Genomic DNA, 20923 nt, shown 5'->3' with positions numbered 1-20923 from the left:
CACTGTAATGATAGAGTTTGATATATGGTCAGTTGTACAAATGCCCAGAATGTTGTATTGCATTAGTGTGTTAAAAGAACTAGTTAGTACTAATGCTTCAACTTTTAAAAAAAGAGTCAATTCACAGGCAATGAAGCGACACAACAACAAAAAATATATATTTGTTCAAATGATCGCCAACTTACCTATGTTTGAATTATCCTTTTGAAGTGTACATCCCTTTTCTGATGTAGATAACAGGTCTATTCTAACATGTATACATGTCTAGACGCTGAGGAAACATCACAGGACACAGTATAGCTGAGGGAAAACACTACTGGCAACAGTAGTACACCTCAACCTGCTTAATGACATTCCTCAATGAGGAGAGGAGGGAGGCGACTGCAGAGAAGAGTCCGAGTTGAACTGGTAATACGTGTATTTACAGTAATGGAGGAAATTATAACATACCTACATTTAACTTTTAATTTATCTTTAAAGAGTAAATGTATTAGAGGACTTACGTTTGTATTCTACACTGATATGTAATATACGTAATATATGTAGTATACACTAGGGGTGGAAGGTAGCCTAGTGGTTCGAGCGTTGGACTAGTAACCGCAAGATCGAATCCCCGAGCTGACAAGGTACAAATCTGTCGTTCTGCCACTGAACAAGGCAGTTAACCCACTGTTCCTAGGCCGTCGTTGAAAATAAGAATTTGTTCTTAACTGACTTGCCCTAGTTAAATAAAGATTTAAAAAATGTATATAGAATAGAGTAAGCTATTCTGGGGAAGCCATACACTACAGAAATAAATATATTTTCTGTTAAAGTATTCACACAAATAGCCTACATAATGGGCAGCTGTAATAGCCTTCTCTACGTCTACCACCAATTTAGGCAGATTTGTCCACATCTGTTCACTATTGTAATGTTTATTTCATTCCACTAGAGGGCCTGGTTGCACCCCAAAGAGAGAGTTAAGCTATCCTCATGAACCAAAAGTGATTTGACTGTAAATATCACACTTCACGTCCATTACGCGCGACCTCTTTGTCGAGGAGAGCGCGCATTCGAGCACTTTGTTTATTACCGGCGACGCCACTGCCACCGTGGAGAGCTATTATTAGCATAGCCGGGGAAACCGATCCAGAAACAATTCTATACTTTGATAGTAGTTTGACTTGTTAATTGACGCACAGTCGTCTACGGTGCATACGCATACCTTCATACCTTCGCCCCGACAGGTAGCCTACTGTGCTGTGACAATGTCGGAGTTCTGACGGTAAGAATCTGACATGAGTAATGCTATTACATTTCACACAATTATGTTTCTTAAACAGTTTTTTAACGAGTTTTTTTTTTTTTTTTTTACTATTGAAACTTGAGGCATAAATATTATTTTCCAGAAATATTTTTTGGCGGTCAGAAATATGATCTGTGCCTGCTTTTATCTTGTCTGGAAATTATAGCAAATGTATGATTGTGTTGTTGTTAAATATGGATCAGGCTGACCCAAATGTCCCTCTCTGTGGTCAGTAAAAACATGTAAATAGTGGTGTCTTCAAAATAATGGTTTTGAACTTTATTCTAGCCTACAGTCTCAAAAAGAACAGCTATCTGAAACGGGCTCTGGTAAAATGTCCTGTTAACCTTTTGAAAAGTCTGTTAATTATTAGACTAACTGAAATGATGGTTTAGTAATATTGTCCGTTTGTGCTGCAGAAGTAGGCTACATACAAAAAATGACTTGTAAGGGACTCTTCAGTTATTTGGCGAATGTCATACTACATATTTGGATTGGCAGTAATTACAATACACTCTTTGATGACACCATGACTTCAACATGCCACAGAGTGAACAGAGTCCACTGATTTACCACTGAGCTGTGGCATCTGATTTGTATTTGTTTTTGTATTTAGGGTTTACCAACCTATTTTTTTTTTTTTTACCACAACTTCCCAGAGTTCAACATGCCATGGACTGAACTGAGTACACTGATTGGTTATTGAGTTGTGAAGTCTGACAGACACAGGAGTTGCATGTCTTTACTTTAGTACCCAATCAATCCTTTTGATTACGGATTATGACTCACAGAGACAAGAAGACAACTTTTCCCCAGCGTGCCTCATGGAACGATACCAGGAAGACTTAGCTGATCTGGACCCTGTCTTTCTAGAGGAGGAGGAATGGGATCTGTACAACTCCCTCTCGGCCCTGTCCCTGCCCAGCCCCCAGCCCCAACCCCGCTCCCCTCTCTGGTCCCAGGGCGGAGGCAATGGGGGCTCCAATGACCCTAACACCCAGGGGGTGGGGGGAGGGGTCCCCAACCCAAACTCCTACCTGAGATTCAGGTATGTCGAATGGTTTTAATGTTCACCTGCCATGGACAAGGGCAGCAGGTAGCCTAGTGGTTAGGAGCGTTGGGCCAGTAACCCGAAAGGTCACTTGTTGAAATCCCAAAGCCCCTTAGGTCAAAAATCTGTTGATGTGCCCTTGAGCAAGCCACTTAACCATAATGCCTCTATAATAGCTGATCCCTGGCTCTGACACCATTCTCAGGGGGAATACGATATGCAAAAAAACACATTTCCAATTCGCACTTGTACATGTGTGAAATAGGACAAATGTAAGCATCTAATTATTATATGAAAATTAGCTGTGTTAACTATATCTGATAACATTCATCAAGTTTTCTGATTTATATTTTATTTGTACTGTATATAAATCCCTGTCCAATAAACTTCATGTAATAAATTATATAACACTTTTTAATTTTTTCTTGAACATATACAGGACCCAGGCGACAGAGGTCCCCCAGAGAGGAGCAGCCCCCCTTCCCCCTCCAGTACCCCCTCGGAGGAGAACCACCAGGGCTGCTCTGCTGACTAATGCTCAGAAGAGGTTCTCCTGCGACCTGACAGTACCCGCTATCAGACTGAACCGCTTTAATACAGCCAGAGAAAGTCATGTGAGTATCACTGGTTTGGCCCTCGCAAAATAGGTTTCTAACCTCAAGAGGGTCTTTAAAATAAAAGTCAAAGATAAAACTAGCGTACTGCGGGATGGGGATTTCATTCACTGGAAACAAAGAGATCTCTGTGGAGATGAAGGAAACATGTTAAAGGTCCAATGCAGCCATTTTTATCTCAATATCAAATCATTTCTGGATAACAATTAAATACCTTACTGTCATTGTTTTCAATAAAAATTGTAAAAAAAAAAAAGGAAACCAAAATTAGTTTCTTAGCAAAAAGAGCAATTTCTCAAGCAATAATTTTGCTAGGACTGTCTGGGAGTGGTCTGAGTAGGAAGGGGAAAATTGAAAACTTTCTTTCTTATTGGTCTATTAAAACTCCATCCAACCAAACAGGCTGAAATGTCAGGCATTATTTTCACACAGCTTCTACACTAAAAGAGCACAATTCACAATTTCTCAGTATTATTCCAAACTCATTGTTTATAAATATATATAAAACACGGGAAAATCTAATTTTTTGACTGCACTGCACCTTTAACAATAAGTGTTATTTTAGTCAATGCGGCTTTATTTTGTCTTTGTCGTGGGTTCGATTCCTGCTGGGGTCACATACTAAAAATGTATGCCCTCACTGTACTGTAAGTCGCTTTGAATAAAAGCTTCTACTAAGTTGGATATACAGTATTATATATTTTTAGCTGGATACCTGGAACATCAAACTGATAGACACTCCACAAGGAAGCACCAAACAGCTGGCTTCTCTCTGCATGTTGACGTCCAAGTAAGAAAAGTCATGTCCCTTTTTAAGATGTTTGAATTTCAAGTCCAATGAATCATTTTAACATTCAAGATAAGACAAACCGTGGAACGTCTTTGCGTTGCCACTCTTCAAGTTTCTTCTTGAGACACCAAGAAATGATCCATAGCGGTGCACTTTCATTAAAATAAAAAACCGTTCTAAAGGCCTCTCCGTCTCTCTCTCTCTGTCAGACTGGTGTCTAGGTACCCCCACACTGACCAGGTGTCTAACTCAGGGGTGGTGTGGGGGCGTGTGTCACCTATCCACCCCTCCTTACTGCAGGAGGCTGAGATCACCGTCAATGTGTCCACTCCCTGGGTCCTTCACCAATTACCCATTCCCACCATGTGTAAGTAAGACACACAGCTCACGCATATGTATAACGCTGTAACGTGTGCGAGCTAAGCTACAATTATATTTCCACATATTATGGCAACTTAATTTCTGTTCACGTTTAAATGTATCGGCAATCAAATTGTATAAAAGAATATGTGAGATGTAATGGTTTATCCCAGACGTATTGCTGTATTTTTCATTGTGTGTTACGTTAAAGTGTCTTTAGAAAAAGGAGATAGGTTTAAAAATCCATATGGATTTTTTGGGACTGTGTCTAGAGTTGACCCCTTGTTGACCTTGACCCCTTGTTGACCTTGACCCCTTGTTGACCTTGACCACCTGTTGACCTTGACCACCTGTTGACCTTGACCACCTTGTTGACCTTGACCCCTTGTTGACCTTGACCACCTTGTTGACATTGACCACCTTGTTGACCTTGACCACCTTGTTGACCTTGACCACCTTGTTGACCTTGACCACCTTGTTGACCTTAACCACCTTGTTGACCTTGACCACCTTGTTGACCTTGACCACCTTGTTGACCTTAACCACCTTGTTGACCTTGACCACCTTGTTGACCTTGACCACCTTGTTGACCTTAACCACCTTGTTGACCTTGACCACCTGTTGACCTTGACCACCTTGTTGACCTTGACCACCTTGTTGACCTTGACCCCCTGTTGACCTTGACCACCTGTTGACCTTGACCACCTTGTTGACCTTGACCCCCTGTTGACCTTGACCCCCTGTTGACCTTGACCACCTTGTTGACCTTGACCACCTTGTTCTCTCTCCTCCAGTGAACAAGACAGTCCAGACCCTGATAGATGAGATCTTGCTGCTCCTGGAACAGACTAACCCAAGAGACAGTGGATACTACCTCCTGAAGCTGTGTGACTCTGAGGAGTACCTCAGGAAGTAAGTATACCGCTCCGCAAACCTAACTCCAACCCAAGCACCGTTCCCTAGCCCTCCCTGCATTCATTCCCCTTTAAGGCTGCTTATACCGTTGCTCTATCCACACGTCTGTAGACATTTGTCGCAGTGACATCGTGAGCATTCTATTGTCGTCCGGCATCAAACATGTCGTCGTCGTCATGACAAAAGTCTAAACACAGAAACGACAGGCTGCATTAACAGCCTGCTGGTCCAAAATAGCATAACTGGTGTATTTTAACAGCAATGAAACCCATCCGTTTAAACATGAATTTAGTAGGTGTCAATCTAGCAACAACTAAAATAAACTTTCTAGACAATGTTTTGGTTCATTTCAAGCTTGTTAGCTAGCTACCTAGCTAGCTGGCTAGCCAGTTCAAATAATGACCATGTCATAGCTGATAATGTCTTAACTTTAGCAAATTTGTATTTATTATTACAGGAAAATAAACTCACAACAAGATAATTATTTACAAATGAATGTCGAGCTAACAGAAAATATCTTATGTTTGTGAGTGTGACGAAATAAAAGCAGTAGAATCGTATAACTTTTTTTTGTCTCGTTGCGGTTTCAGAGACAGATCTGTCCCGTCTATAGACATTCCACCGGAGTATAAAAATGTAAATGTGGTTTTGAGCAGCGACATTTGTCTCGATATTTTTGTATTTTTTTTACCTTTTATTTAACTAGGGCAAGTCAGTTAAGAACAAATTCTTATTTTCAATGACTGCCTAGGAACAGTGGGTTAACTGCCTTGTTCAGGGGCAGAACGACAGATTTTTACCTTGTCAGCTCGGGGATTCGATCTTGCGGTTACTAGTCCAACGCTCTAACCGCTACCCTGCTGCCCTGTATTGTCGTTTATAAACCAGCCTTCACCCTCTCTAGTCCTCAGGAAACTCTACCCTCCTAGCCTTGACCTAATTCCAAGTGTGAGGACAAGCCCTCTTTGTTTTGTATCTCTCCCTGCACAATAACACTTCAGCTGATAGTCTTCCTGTCTGCTGTTACTTCCTGTGTAATATTCTTCATGTCTGCTGTTACTTCCTGTGTAATATTCTTCATGTCTGCTGTTACTTCCTGTGTAATATTCTTCATGTCTGCTCTTCTTGTGTGATATTCTTCATGTCTGCTGTTACTTCCTGTGTGATATTCTTCATGTCTGCTGTTACTTCCTGTGTAATATTCTTCATGTCTGCTCTTCCTGTGTAATATTCTTCATGTCTGCTGTTACTTCCTGTGTAATATTCTTCATGTCTGCTGTTACTTCCTGTGTAATATTCTTCATGTCTGCTGTTACTTCCTGTGTGATATTCTTCATGTCTGCTGTTACTTCCTGTGTAATATTCTTCATGTCTGCTCTTCCTGTGTGATATTTGTCATGTCTGCTGTTACTTCCTGTGTAATATTCTTCATGTCTGCTCTTCCTGTGTGATATTCTTCATGTCTGCTGTTACTTCCTGTGTGATATTCTTCATGTCTGCTGTTACTTCCTGTGTAATATTCTTCATGTCTGCTGTTACTTCCTGTGTAATATTCTTCATGTCTGCTCTTCCTGTGTGATATTCTTCATGTCTGCTGTTACTTCCTGTGTGATATTCTTCATGTCTGCTGTTACTTCCTGTGTGATATTCTTCATGTCTGCTGTTACTTCCTGTGTAATATTCTTCATGTCTGCTGTTACTTCCTGTGTAATATTCTTCATGTCTGCTCTTCCTGTGTGATATTCTTCATGTCTGCTCTTCCTGTGTAATATTCTTCATGTCTGCTCTTCCTGTGTGATATTCTTCATGTCTGCTGTTACTTCCTGTGTAATATTCTTCATGTCTGCTCTTCCTGTGTGATATTCTTCATGTCTGCTGTTACTTCCTGTGTGATATTCTTCATGTCTGCTGTTACTTCCTGTGTGATATTCTTCATGTCTGCTGTTACTTCCTGTGTGATATTCTTCATGTCTGCTGTTACTTCCTGTGTGATATTCTTCATGTCTGCTGTTACTTCCTGTGTGATATTCTTCATGTCTGCTGTTACTTCCTGTGTGATATTCTTCATGTCTGCTCTTCCTGTGTGATATTCTTCATGTCTGCTCTTCCTGTGTGATATTTGTCATGTCTGCTGTTACTTCCTGTGTAATATTCTTCATGTCTGCTCTTCCTGTGTGATATTCTTCATGTCTGCTGTTACTTCCTGTGTGATATTCTTCGTGTCTGCTGTTACTTCCTGTGTGATATTCTTCGTGTCTGCTGTTACTGTGTCTTCCTGTACGTTTCCTGTTCTTAATGCCTTTACTTTGTTGTATTCCTCAGTGAGGAGGAGCTGGGTATGCACGGGAGCATCCAGGACTATCATAAGTGTTCCCTGGAAGTCCCTCTCAGATTACTACAGGTTAACACACTACAGAACCTGTTGGCAAGGGACGTAAGTAGTTAATAATACCAATACCAACAACAATAATACACCCCACGTCATCAGAAGAGATTTTATCTAGTACAATTACATTACATTTTAGTAGGGTGTATGTGATCATGCCATTGCAAGTGTGTGCACAGGCACCAACTAAGACATACAGGACTAAAGGTTTCACACGGCTTTCTTTTGAGTGTTGCTTTCCCACCCAAACGGTCAGTCAGTAGAACATTAACCAAGGAGAGACAGGTTTCAGTGCTCTGTCTTCAAACTGCTCATGTTGCAATGGTCTCCTTCTAACTACCGTCTCCTGGCTGGCTCCTAGCCAGGCCGCTTCCCTCCAGGGGCGTGCTGGTGTGTGTGAGAGAAACAGAGAGAGTGAGAGAGTGAGAGAGTGAGTGAGTGAGTGAGTGAGTGAGTGAGTGAGTGAGTGAGTGAGTGAGTGCTGGTGTGTGTGTGTGAGAGAGAGCCCGAGAGAGACAGAGAGAGAGAGAGAGAGTGTGAATGAGTGAGTGAGAGAGAGAGACAGAGAAAGAGAGATACAGACAGAGAGAGAGAGAGAGCGAGAGAGAGGGAATTAGTGAGTGAGGGCTGATGTTTGAGAGAGAGACAGAGATATAGAGAGAGTGAGACAGAGAGAGGGAATGAGTGGGTGAGGGCTGGTGTTGCTGTGAAAACCTCCACCCTGATTCCTAGACTTTGCTCTGTTTACCTCCGCGTCACGCCTGGCATTTAGAAGCTATAAGCAAATGGAACGTGCATACTTTAAAGGTGCAATCTGCAATAGTTTCTTCTGTTCAATGTTTAAAAAATGTGGTGGGGCTTACAAATTACAGATTGTGGCTTTACAGGTGTCGTTTGAGGCAGACTCATAAAAACTTGGCCTGCCTAAACACAATTAACTTTGTGGATATGATTTATTGATCTGATTTTAATACCTGGTGTATTTATTTGAGATGTTTGTGTATTCCTAGTTGCTATGCAGTAAATAGACTGTGTATTGTGTTCCTTCTGTAAGGTTGAGGATGACAGAGCTCCATGTCACCTGTACCGGCTCCTTGGCTCTGCTTGTGTCTTCAACACATCAAGGTACAATGCAGACTTGACGTCTGCTCTATATCATTATGCTGTTGTCTCTTAGGGTACGAGTGACTGGCTCAGACCAAAAGATTATTGATGATCTAAAACACTATAGAGAGTCTTATTTATGCAATGCTTTTCTCCCCCAACAAAAAGGCACCACCTTTCACGGCGTTATGAGGAGGGCTAAAGCCACTGAAACGTGTCAGAGTTTTTAAACTTTCTTTCCATCCAACATGCCATACAAATAAAGGCATTTTAATTCATTATATGAAGAGTGCCTTGGTCGTCCTTTCTTTTTGATACGCTGTGTTTATTGTTTCTCTCTCTCTCTCTCTCTCTCAATCTGTCTCTCTCTCTCTCTCTCTCTCTCTCTCTCTCTCTCTCTCTCTCCCAATCTGTCTCTCTCTCTCTCTCTCCCAATCTGTGTCTCTCTTACTCTCACTCTCTCTCTTTCTGTCTCTCTCTCTCTCTTTCTGTCTCTCTCTCTCTCTCTCGCTCTCTCTCTCTCTTTCTGTCTCTCTCTCTCTCTCTTTCTGTCTCTCTCTCTCTCTTTCTGTCTCTCTCCCTCTCTCTCTCTCCCTCTCACTCTCTCCCTCTCTCTTTTTCTCCCTCTGTCAGGATAAGCCTCCAGGAGAAGCTGAGTTGCTATAACAAGGAGGTTAACAAACTGATGAGGAGCAAGGTTAGTGGTTGGTTACAATATATCCTGGGTTCAAATATTATTGGTTCTCCTTGAGCCTTGACTCCAGTCATTCTAGGGTTTTGGAAAGTGACTTGTGGATTGTTGGTGCAAACTTCAAACCCCGCCCATCCGGCACTTCAGGGCTGGCTGAATCAAAGCTAGCTCCAGCTTCAGTTAGCTTCACATTCCAGCTCAGGCTTCTCTAACACGAACCAGCTTCAGTTAGCTTCACATTCCAGCTCAGGCTTCTCTAACACGAACTAGCTTCAGTTAGCTTCACATTCCAGCTCAGGCTTCTCTAACACTAACCAGCTTCAGTTAGCTTCACATTCCAGCTCCGGCTTCTCTAACACTAACCAGCTTCAGTTAGCTTCACATTCCAGCTCAGGCTTCTCTAACACTAACCAGCTTCAGTTAGCTTCACATTCCAGCTCAGGCTTCTCTAACACGAACCAGCTTCAGTTAGCTTCACATTCCAGCTCAGGCTTCTCTAACACGAACCAGCTTCAGTTAGCTTCACATTCCAGCTCAAGCTTCTCTAACACTAACCAGCTTCAGTTAGCTTCACATTCCAGCTCAGGCTTCTCTAACACTAACCAGCTTCAGTTAGCTTCACATTCCAGCTCAGGCTTCTCTAACACTAACCAGCTTCAGTTAGCTTCACATTCCAGCTCAGGCTTCTCTAACACTAACCAGCTTCAGTTAGCTTCACATTCCAGCTCAGGCTTCTCTAACACTAACCAGCTTCAGTTAGCTTCACATTCCAGCTCAGGCTTCTCTAACACTAACCAGCTTCAGTTAGCTTCACATTCCAGCTCAGGCTTCTCTAACACTAACCAGCTTCAGTTAGCTTCACATTCCAGCTCAGGCTTCTCTAACACTAACCAGCTTCAGTTAGCTTCACATTCCAGCTCAGGCTTCTCTAACACTAACCAGCTTCAGTTAGCTTCACATTCCAGCTCAGGCTTCTCTAACACTAACCAGCTTCAGTTAGCTTCACATTCCAGCTCAGGCTTCTCTAACACTAACCAGCTTCAGTTAGCTTCACATTCCAGCTCAGGCTTCTCTAACACTAACCAGCTTCAGTTAGCTTCACATTCCAGCTCAGGCTTCTCTAACACTAACCAGCTTCAGTTAGCTTCACATTCCAGCTCAGGCTTCTCTAACACTAACCAGCTTCAGTTAGCTTCACATTCCAGCTCAGGCTTCTCTAACACTAACCAGCTTCAGTTAGCTTCACATTCCAGCTCAGGCTTCTCTAACACTAACCAGCTTCAGTTAGCTTCACATTCCAGCTCAGGCTTCTCTAACACTAACCAGCTTCAGTTAGCTTCACATTCCAGCTCAGGCTTCTCTAACACTAACCAGCTTCAGTTAGCTTCACATTCCAGCTCAGGCTTCTCTAACACTAACCAGCTTCAGTTAGCTTCACATTCCAGCTCAGGCTTCTCGAACACTAACCAGCTTCAGTTAGCTTCACATTCCAGCTCAGGCTTCTCGAACACTAACCAGCTTCAGTTAGCTTCACATTCCAGCTCAGGCTTCTCGAACACTAACCAGCTTCAGTTAGCTTCACATTCCAGCTCAGGCTTCTCGAACACTAACCAGCTTCAGTTAGCTTCACATTCCAGCTCAGGCTTCTCGAACACTAACCAGCTTCAGTTAGCTTCACATTCCAGCTCAGGCTTCTCGAACACTAACCAGCTTCAGTTAGCTTCACATTCCAGCTCAGGCTTCTCGAACACTAACCAGCTTCAGTTAGCTTCACATTCCAGCTCAGGCTTCTCGAACACTAACCAGCTTCAGTTAGCTTCACATTCCAGCTCAGGCTTCTCGAACACTAACCAGCTTCAGTTAGCTTCACATTCCAGCTCAGGCTTCTCGAACACGAACCAGCTTCAGTTAGCTTCACATTCCAGCTCAGGCTTCTCGAACACTAACCAGCTTCAGTTAGCTTCACATTCCAGCTCAGGCTTCTCGAACACGAACCAGCTTCAGTTAGCTTCACATTCCAGCTCAGGCTTCTCTAACACGAACCAGCTTCAGTTAGCTTCACATTCCAGCTCAGGCTTCGTCCGTACCAATACAGTGGATATAGCTCGTTCTCCTGCTGCTACCTCTAGCAGGCTTGTTAACTGAGTGTGCATGTCACACATGGCTAGTCGGACGCCAAACTATTTGTTGAGACAATGCTGAAACATCAAATCCAATTTATTTATAAAGCCCTTCTTACATCAGCTGATATCTCAAAGTGCTGTACAGAAACCCAGCCTCAAACCCCAAACAGCAAGCAATACAGGTGTAGAAGCACGGTGGCTAGGAAAAACTCCCTAGAAAGGCCATAACCTAGGAAGAAACCTAGAGAGGAACCAGGCTATGAGGGGTGGCCAGTCCTCTTCTGGCTGTGCCGGGTGGACATTTTCATTTGTGCCTGAAATCAAAATGACGGAAAAGTTATCTTAAATTCATCAGGCTATGGTGTTAAATAGGCTTGTTAAAGTAGCGTTTTTATTTTATTAACTTTTCGTTAATGCCGTCTTTGGTGTGCTTTGGTGACCTTATCAATGCACAAGCGCCTTTTTCCCAATTCCTATTGATAAAATAAAATACGTTTTACTGAACATTGTCACGTTCTGACTATAGTTCTTTTGTGTTTTCTTTGTTTTAGTGTTGGTCAGGACGTGAGCTGAGTGGGCATTCTATGTTGTGTGTCTAGTTTTCCTGTTTCTATGTTTGGCCTGATATGGTTCTCAATCAGAGGCAGGTGTTAGTCATTGTCTCTGATTGGGAAACATATTTAGGTAGCCTGTTTTGTGTTGGGGTTTTGTGGGTGGTTGTCTGCTGTCTTTGTGTCTATTCACCAGATAGGACTGTTTCGGTTTTTTCACATTTATTGTTTTGTAGTTTGTAGTGTTCATGTTTTTGTCATTATTAAAACATGATAAACACTAACCACGCTGCACTTTGGTCCGATCCCTGCTAGAGGAGGAAATCTGCCGTTACATACATGAAGTTTGAAATACATTTTGTCATTACTAAATGTGTAATGTGATAGTTATTTTAACATTATTCTTCTTTATTTTTACACACAAAAAAAAACATTTGATTAATAAAATATTAAATCAGTCGTCTTCATTAAAGCTGCAATATGAAATGTGAGCTATAGATCTGTCATTTACATTGAAATCAAGTCTAAGAAGCGGTAGGTCTATTCTATGTGTGCTATTTCTATGCTTCCTGTTCTTACGTTTCTTTTTTTTGCGTCTTTTACTTTCGGTTTTCTACACCAGCTTCAAAACAAACTGAAAATACAATATTTTTGGTTATGGAAAAAAATATTTCACAGCGGTTTAGATGGTACAATGATTCTCTATACTATACTTGCTTGTTTTGTCACATAAACTGAAATTAGGCAAACTATTAGAATTTTAGGAACCAGGAAATGGCGGAGCGATTTCTGCATTGTGCAGCTTTAAATGAAGGGGATGATGATACAATCTTTGCGAGAGGGAGGTAATCTGATTTGATTGGTCCTCAACTCCCGGCTCGGACACTTCGTTCAGGATAAATGCAGTTAGCCCAGAGTTAGCCTGCCCGCCCGGTAGCAGGTTCGTTCTGAAGGATGCGTTGCCATAGAATTTTACCTGGCTTAAAGGTGAGCCACTTTCGTGGTACCGGTTATCCCCGAGTTGAACTCAACAGTTGACTAAAATTACCTCCCTAACTCCTCAAAGCACATAGTAGTTCAGCACTCTGGTCTAGTTACATCAATACACATATCGGCTAACTGTGCAATCAAGTATCCCAGTACAGCCCTATAGTAAATGCATAAGTTACAGCTTTAAATGTCCTCAACTTTGCTTTTGGCATCACAGTGGCATACACATAATACACACGTTTCTAATGTATGTCTATTATATTCTATTTTCTGTCTCCAAAGTGTGGAAGCAATCTTAACCTACTAGTGGATGAGGTCCGTACCATCATCAACCTGCTCTGTGGGATCTCTACTGGAGAGCTGGAAGAGGCTATCGGCAAGCTACGGAGGATTAAACCTGTAGCACTGGTACAAAATCTGGATTTAATGTATAGCACTAAATACAGTAATATAAATACTGTTGATTCCTAAAGCACTGGTAGTAAATCTGGATGTAATGTATAGCACTAAATACAGTAATATAAATACTGTTGATTCCTAAAGCACTGGTAGTAAATCTGGATGTAATGTATAGCGCTAAATACAGTAATATAAATACTGTTGATTCCTAAAGCACGTTGTTAAAATTATACCACGTTCACAGAAAAATATGAAGTGGGAAAAAATTCTTTACTCTGACGGTTTCATTGTGAAAAATGCAAAATCATGTTTCCTTGTTTGTTCTTCTCCTCCAGGACCATTTGGAAATGTACGAGTGTGAGACCTGTAAGTCCCGTTATTAAGGAAGTCTATGAGATACACGCTATGAGCTCAAACCAAGCATGCTGTTAAACAAAGGTTTCAGGTTAGCCTACATCTGAGAACATGCAGTGTGAAAATCCCCTATTGTTTGCTGAGTGCTTGGCTGAAAACACCTGAATGGTTTCATGTGTACACTATTGTAGTTTATTTAACACACCAGATTTTCCTATGTGACTGGTTTTGGATTAAACCTCTGTTCTTGTGTGTCTGTTCTATAACTGTAGTATGTTGTTCTATAACTGCAGTATGTTCTATATCTGTAGTCTGTTCTATGACTGTAGTCTGTTGTTCTATAACTGTAGTCTGTTGTTCTATAACTGTAGTCTGTTGTTCTATATCTGTAGTCTGTTGTTCTATATCTGTAGTCTGTTGTTCTATACCTGTAGTCTGTTGTTCTATACCTGCAGTCTGTTCTATGACTGTAGTATGGTGTTCTATAACTGTAGTCTGGTGTTCTATAACTGCAGTATGTTCTATGACTGTAGTATGGTGTTCTATAACTGTAGTCTGGTGTTCTATAACTGTAGTCTGGTGTTCTATACCTGTAGTCTGTTGTTCTATACCTGTAGTCTGTTGTTCTATACCTGTAGTCTGTTGTTCTATACCTGTAGTCTGTTGTTCTATAACTGTAGTCTGTTGTTCTATACCTGTAGTCTGTTGTTCTATAACTGTAGTCTGGTGTTCTATAACTGTAGTCTGGTGTTCTATAACTGTGGTCTGTTGTTCTATATCTGTAGTCTGTTGTTCTATGACTGTAGTCTGTTGTTCTATATCTGTAGTCTGTTGTTCTATAACTGCAGTATGTTCTATATCTGTAGTATGTTCTATATCTGTAGTCTGTTCTATGACTGTAGTATGTTGTTCTATATCTGTAGTCTGTTGTTCTATATCTGTAGTCTGTTGTTCTATAACTGTAGTCTGTTGTTCTATAACTGCAGTCTGTTCTATGACTGTAGTATGTTGTTCTATAACTGCAGTCTGTTCTATGACTGTAGTCTGTTGTTCTATATCTGTAGTCTGTTGTTCTATAACTGTAGTCTGTTGTTCTATACCTGTAGTCTGTTGTTCTATACCTGTAGTCTGTTGTTCTATAACTGCAGTCTGTTCTATGACTGTAGTATGGTGTTCTATAACTGTAGTCTGGTGTTCTATGACTGTAGTCTGGTGTTCTATAACTGTAGTCTGGTGTTCTATAACTGTAGTCTGGTGTTCTATAACTGTAGTCTGGTGTTCTATAACTGTAGTCTGTTGTTCTATGACTGTAGTCTGTTGTTCTATGACTGTAGTCTGGTGTTCTATAACTGTAGTCTGGTGTTCTATGACTGTAGTCTGGTGTTCTATAACTGTAGTCTGGTGTTCTATGACTGTAGTCTGTTGTTCTATGACTGTAGTCTGTTGTTCTATGACTGTAGTCTGTTGTTCTATGACTGTAGTCTGTTGTTCTATAACTGTAGTCGGTTCTATGACTGTAGTCTGTTGTTCTATGACTGTAGTCTGTTGTTCTATGACTGTAGTCTGTTGTTCTATAACTGTAGTCTGTTGTTCTATAACTGTAGTCTGTTGTTCTATACCTGTAGTCTGTTGTTCTATACCTGTAGTCTGTTCTATAACTGCAGTCTGTTCTATGACTGTAGTATGGTGTTCTATAACTGTAGTCTGGTGTTCTATAACTGTAGTCTGGTGTTCTATAACTGTAGTCTGGTGTTCTATAACTGTAGTCTGGTGTTCTATAACTGTAGTCTGGTGTTCTATGACTGTGGTCTGTTGTTCTATGACTGTAGGCTGGTGTTCTATAACTGTAGTCTGGTGTTCTATAACTATAGGCTGTTGTTCTATGACTGTAGTCTGTTGTTCTATGACTGTAGTCTGTTCTATGACTGTAGGCTGTTGTTCTATAACTGTAGTCGGTTGTTCTATGATTGTAGTCTGCTGTTCTATGACTGTAGTCTGTTGTTCTATGACTGTAGTCTGTTGTTCTATGACTGTAGTCTGTTGTTCTATAACTGTAGTCTGTTGTTCTATAACTGTAGTCTGTTGTTCTATGACTGTAGTCTGTTGTTCTATGACTGTAGTTGGTTGTTCTATGACTAGTTTGTTGTTCTATACCTGTAGTCTGTTGTTCTATAACTGTAGTCTGTTGTTCTATAACTGTAGTCTGTTGTTCTATAACTGTAGTCTGTTGTTCTATGACTGTAGTTGGTTGTTCTATGACTGTAGTTGGTTGTTCTATACATGTAGTCTGTTGTTCTATAACTGTAGTCTGTTGTTCTATAACTGTAGTCTGTTGTTCTATGACTGTAGCCTGTTGTTCTATAACTGTAGCCTGTTGTTCTATAACTGTAGTCTGTTGTTCTATACCTGCAGTATGTTGTTCTATACCTGTAGTCTGTTGTTCTATAACTGTAGTCTGTTGTTCTATAACTGTAGTCTGTTGTTCTATAACTGTTGTCTGTTGTTCTATAACTGTAGTCTGTTGTTCTATGACTGTAGTTGGTTGTTCTATACATGTAGTCTGTTGTTCTATGACTGTAGTCTGTTGTTCTATACCTGTAGTCTGTTGTTCTATACCTGTAGTCTGTTGTTCTATACCTGTAGTCTGTTCTATACCTGTAGTCTGTTGTTCTATACCTGTAGTCTGTTGTTCTATACCTGTAGTCTGTTGTTCTATACCTGTAGTCTGTTGTTCTATACCTGTAGTTGGTTGTTCTATAACTGTAGTCTGGTGTTCTATAACTGTAGTCTGGTGTTCTATAACTGTAGTCTGGTGTTCTATAACTGTAGTCTGGTGTTCTATGACTGTGGTCTGTTGTTCTATGACTGTAGGCTGGTGTTCTATAACTGTAGTCTGGTGTTCTATAACTATAGGCTGTTGTTCTATGACTGTAGTCTGTTGTTCTATGACTGTAGTCTGTTCTATGACTGTAGGCTGTTGTTCTATAACTGTAGTCGGTTGTTCTATGATTGTAGTCTGCTGTTCTATGACTGTAGTCTGTTGTTCTATGACTGTAGTCTGTTGTTCTATGACTGTAGTCTGTTGTTCTATAACTGTAGTCTGTTGTTCTATAACTGTAGTCTGTTGTTCTATGACTGTAGTCTGTTGTTCTATGACTGTAGTTGGTTGTTCTATAACTAGTTTGTTGTTCTATACCTGTAGTCTGTTGTTCTATAACTGTAGTCTGTTGTTCTATAACTGTTGTCTGTTGTTCTATAACTGTAGTCTGTTGTTCTATGACTGTAGTTGGTTGTTCTATACATGTAGTCTGTTGTTCTATAACTGTAGTCTGTTGTTCTATAACTGTAGTCTGTTGTTCTATGACTGTAGCCTGTTGTTCTATAACTGTAGTCTGTTGTTCTATAACTGTAGTCTGTTGTTCTATACCTGTAGTCTGTTGTTCTATACCTGTAGTCTGTTGTTCTATACCTATAGTCTGTTGTTCTATACCTGTAGTCTGTTGTTCTATACCTGTAGTCTGTTGTTCTATACCTGTAGTCTGTTGTTCTATAACTGTAGTCTGTTGTTCTATACCTGTAGTCTGTTGTTCTATACCTGTAGTATGTTCTATAACTGTAGTCTGTTGTTCTATAACTGTAGTCTGTTGTTCTATAACTGTAGTCTGTTGTTCTATACCTGTAGTCTGTTGTTCTATACCTGTAGTCTGTTGTTCTATAACTGTAGTCTGTTGTTCTATAACTGTAGTCTGTTGTTCTATAACTGTAGTCTGTTGTTCTATACCTGTAGTATGTTCTATAACTGTAGTCTGTTGTTCTATAACTGTAGTCTGTTGTTCTATACCTGTAGTATGTTCTATAACTGTAGTCTGTTGTTCTATAACTGTAGTCTGTTGTTCTATATCTGTAGTATGTTCTATAACTGTAGGATGTTGTTCTATAACTGTAGTCTGTTGTTCTATAGCTGTTGTATGTTCTATAGCTGTAGTATGTTCTATAACTGTAGTATGTTGTTCTATAACTGTCGTCTGTTGTTCTATAGCGATCATGATGCTCCACCAGGCCCTGGGCAAACTGTTGTTCTATAACTGTAATCTGTTGTTCTATAACTGTAGTTTGTTGTTCTATAACTGTAGTCGGTTCTATAACTGTAGTTGGTTCTATAACTGTAGTCTGTTCTATAACTGTAGTTGGTTCTATAACTGTAGTCTGTTCTATAACTGTAGTCTGTTGTTCTATAGCGATCGTGATGCTCCACCAGGCCCTGGGCAAACTGCTGTTCTATAACTGTAGTCTGTTGTTCTATAACTGTAGTCTGTTGTTCTATAACTGTAGTCTGTTGTTCTATAGCTGTAGTCTGTTGTTCTATGACTGTAGTCTGTTGTTCTATGACTGTAGTCTGTTGTTCTATAGCTGTAGTCTGTTGTTCTATAACTGTAGTCTGTTGTTCTATAACTGTAGTCTGTTGTTCTATAACTGTAGTCTGTTGTTCTATAACTGTAGTCTGTTGTTCTATAACTGTAGTCTGTTGTTCTATAACTGTAGTCTGTTGTTCTATAACTGTAGTCTGTTGTTCTATAGCGATCGTGATGCTCCACCAGGCCCTGGGCAAACTGCTGTTCTATAACTGTAGTCTGTTGTTCTATAGCGATCGTGATGCTCCACCAGGCCCTGGGCAAACTGCTGCACGTTTTCTTTGACAACTTCGGCTCAGACTTCAGGGGCCAGGATGTGTACCACAACCCTCCTGTCTGTGACGTAGACCACAGCTCCGACATCCTCCAGCTCAACGTCGCAGCGCTCTACAGGCTACAACCCAACTGGTTAAACAGGTATTACACTCAGGAGACAGGGGGAGAGAGAAACCTCAACATATTGTAACAGAACCAAAACATTGACTGTTTACACAGACCTTTTTACAGCTCTGACGGCGGATTCAACTAAAGTGGTCAAAACAGGCACATATCACAGTCATTGAAAGTGAAATCTTTCTCAAATAGTGTGCTAGTCAGAGTGAAAGAAAAACAAGGACAACAGTTCATTGCTAGTACCTTTTTCTTAGTGCAGGAGGAAGTAATCTTACTGGGTGTTTTGTTCTGTAGGGGTTTTGTCAAACACCACAATACAAACGATGCGTAGAGGAAGTGCAGTGAGGTCTTATGAATTTATTTTGGTCCTCCTCTGTTTGTCGTTATCAGTTTTAATTACTTCTCCATTTCCTGTTCGCTGACGTACGGAGGGAAAGATATCTGTGAGACGGGCGTCTCCGAGAACATCAGCACAGCCTTGTCGCTTGGCAACAAGATTCAGTGTCACCGCATGTAAGGGTATCTTCAACCAGTCGACTCAGTTATTTACGTGTTATTCTGGATCCAACTCCACTTCCACTAAAATCAAGTCTCATTTCCTGCCGGGACTTTTCTTCCAGTTTTAGTCAATTTCACCTTTTTTAAATTATGTTTTTTTTTCTTTTTTCGTTTAGAATATAGAATATAAATGGATTCAGATATACTGTATATATATATGTGTGTGTTTTCAGGATGGTGTTCCCAAAACAGATCAAACAGCTACCCTATGAGTCCATGTTGACTATACGTCTCCAGGGGACGAAACAGGGCAAGTCTCCTGAACTGTTACGCTGGGCCGTCCTGCCTCTATACAGTAACAGGTAGGCTCTGTTCACCACATACAACGCTATATCTATAATATCACTGGTCTATCTATAACACACTGGTCTATCTATAATATCACTGGTCCATCTATAATATCACTGGTCCATCTATAATATCACTGGTCTATCTATAACACACTGGTCTATCTATAATATCACTGGTCTATCTATAACACACTGGTCTATCTATAATATCACTGGTCTATCTATAATATCACTGGTCCATCTATAATATCACTGGTCTATCTATAATATCACTGGTCCATCTATAATATCACTGGTCTATCTATAATATCACTGGTCCATCTATAATATCACTGGTCTATCTATAACACACTGGTCTATCTATAATATCACTGGTCTATCTATAATATCACTGGTCTATCTATAACACACTGGTCTATCTATAATATCACTGGTCTATCTATAACACACTGGTCTATCTATAATATCACTGGTCTATCTATAACACACTGGTCTATCTATAATATCACTGGTCTATCTATAATATCACTGGTCCATCTATAATATCACTGGTCTATCTATAATATCACTGGTCCATCTATAATATCACTGGTCTATCTATAATATCACTGGTCCATCTATAATATCACTGGTCTATCTATAACACACTGGTCTATCTATAATATCACTGGTCTATCTATAATATCACTGGTCTATCTATAATATCACTGGTCTATCTATAACACACTGGTCTATCTATAACACACTGGTCTATCTATAATATCACTGGTCCATCTATAATATCACTGGTCTATCTATAATATCACTGGTCCATCTATAATATCACTGGTCCATCTATAATATCACTGGTCTAGCTATAATAGCACTGGTCTATCTATAACACACTGGTCTATCTATAACACACTGGTCTATCTATAATATATCTATAATATCACTGGTCTATCTATAATATCTCTGGTCTATCTATAATATCACTGGTCTATCTATAATATCACTGGTCTAGCTATAATAGCACTGGTCTATCTATAACACACTGGTCTATCTATAATATCACTGGTCCATCTATAATATCACTGGTCTATCTATAATATCACTGGTCTATCTATAATATCACTGGTCTAGCTATAATAGCACTGGTCTATCTATAACACACTGGTCTATCTATAATATCACTGGTCTAGCTATAATAGCACTGGTCTATCTATAACACACTGGTCTATCTATAATATCACTGGTCTATCTATAATATCTCTGGTCTATCTATAATATCACTGGTCTATCTATAATATCACTGGTCTATCTATAATATCACTGGTCCATCTATAATATCACTGGTCTATCTATAATATCACTGGTCTATCTATAATATCACTGGTCTATCTATAATATCTCTGGTCTATCTATAATATCACTGGTCCATCTATAATATCACTGGTCTATCTATAATATCACTGGTCTATCTATAACACACTGGTCTATCTATAATATCACTGGTCTATCTATAACACACTGGTCTATCTATAACACACTGGTCTATCTATAACACACTGGCGTATCTATAACACACTGGTCTATCTATAATATCACTGGTCTATCTATAATATCACTGGTCTATCTATAATATATCTATAATATCACTGGTCTATCTATAATC

At 40.1% G+C, this 20923-nt stretch overlaps 1 protein-coding gene across 1 annotated transcript in view; it reads left to right on the top strand.

The window, feature by feature from the left end:
• The first annotated feature begins 1055 nt into the window (after positions 1–1055).
• Positions 1056–20923, top strand: part of pik3c2g (phosphatidylinositol-4-phosphate 3-kinase catalytic subunit type 2 gamma) — a 45933-nt gene continuing 26065 nt past the window's right edge. Inside the window, exons 1-12 of the mRNA XM_039017915.1 lie at positions 1056–1267; positions 2080–2336; positions 2779–4110; positions 4898–5015; positions 7341–7452; positions 8459–8529; positions 9142–9205; positions 13146–13271; positions 13598–13628; positions 18262–18445; positions 18812–18934; positions 19153–19281. Of these exons, the coding sequence (XP_038873843.1) occupies positions 4107–4110; positions 4898–5015; positions 7341–7452; positions 8459–8529; positions 9142–9205; positions 13146–13271; positions 13598–13628; positions 18262–18445; positions 18812–18934; positions 19153–19281 (962 nt within the window). The 5' untranslated portion in view covers positions 1056–1267; positions 2080–2336; positions 2779–4106. The remainder of the gene's footprint in view (positions 1268–2079; positions 2337–2778; positions 4111–4897; positions 5016–7340; positions 7453–8458; positions 8530–9141; positions 9206–13145; positions 13272–13597; positions 13629–18261; positions 18446–18811; positions 18935–19152; positions 19282–20923) is intronic.

Source organism: Salvelinus namaycush, chromosome 21 (genome assembly GCF_016432855.1).
Source record: "Salvelinus namaycush isolate Seneca chromosome 21, SaNama_1.0, whole genome shotgun sequence".
Taxonomy (NCBI): Eukaryota; Metazoa; Chordata; class Actinopteri; order Salmoniformes; family Salmonidae; genus Salvelinus; species Salvelinus namaycush.
Note: the sequence above shows the minus strand (reverse complement) of the source record. Positions and strands in the feature narration are given on the sequence as shown.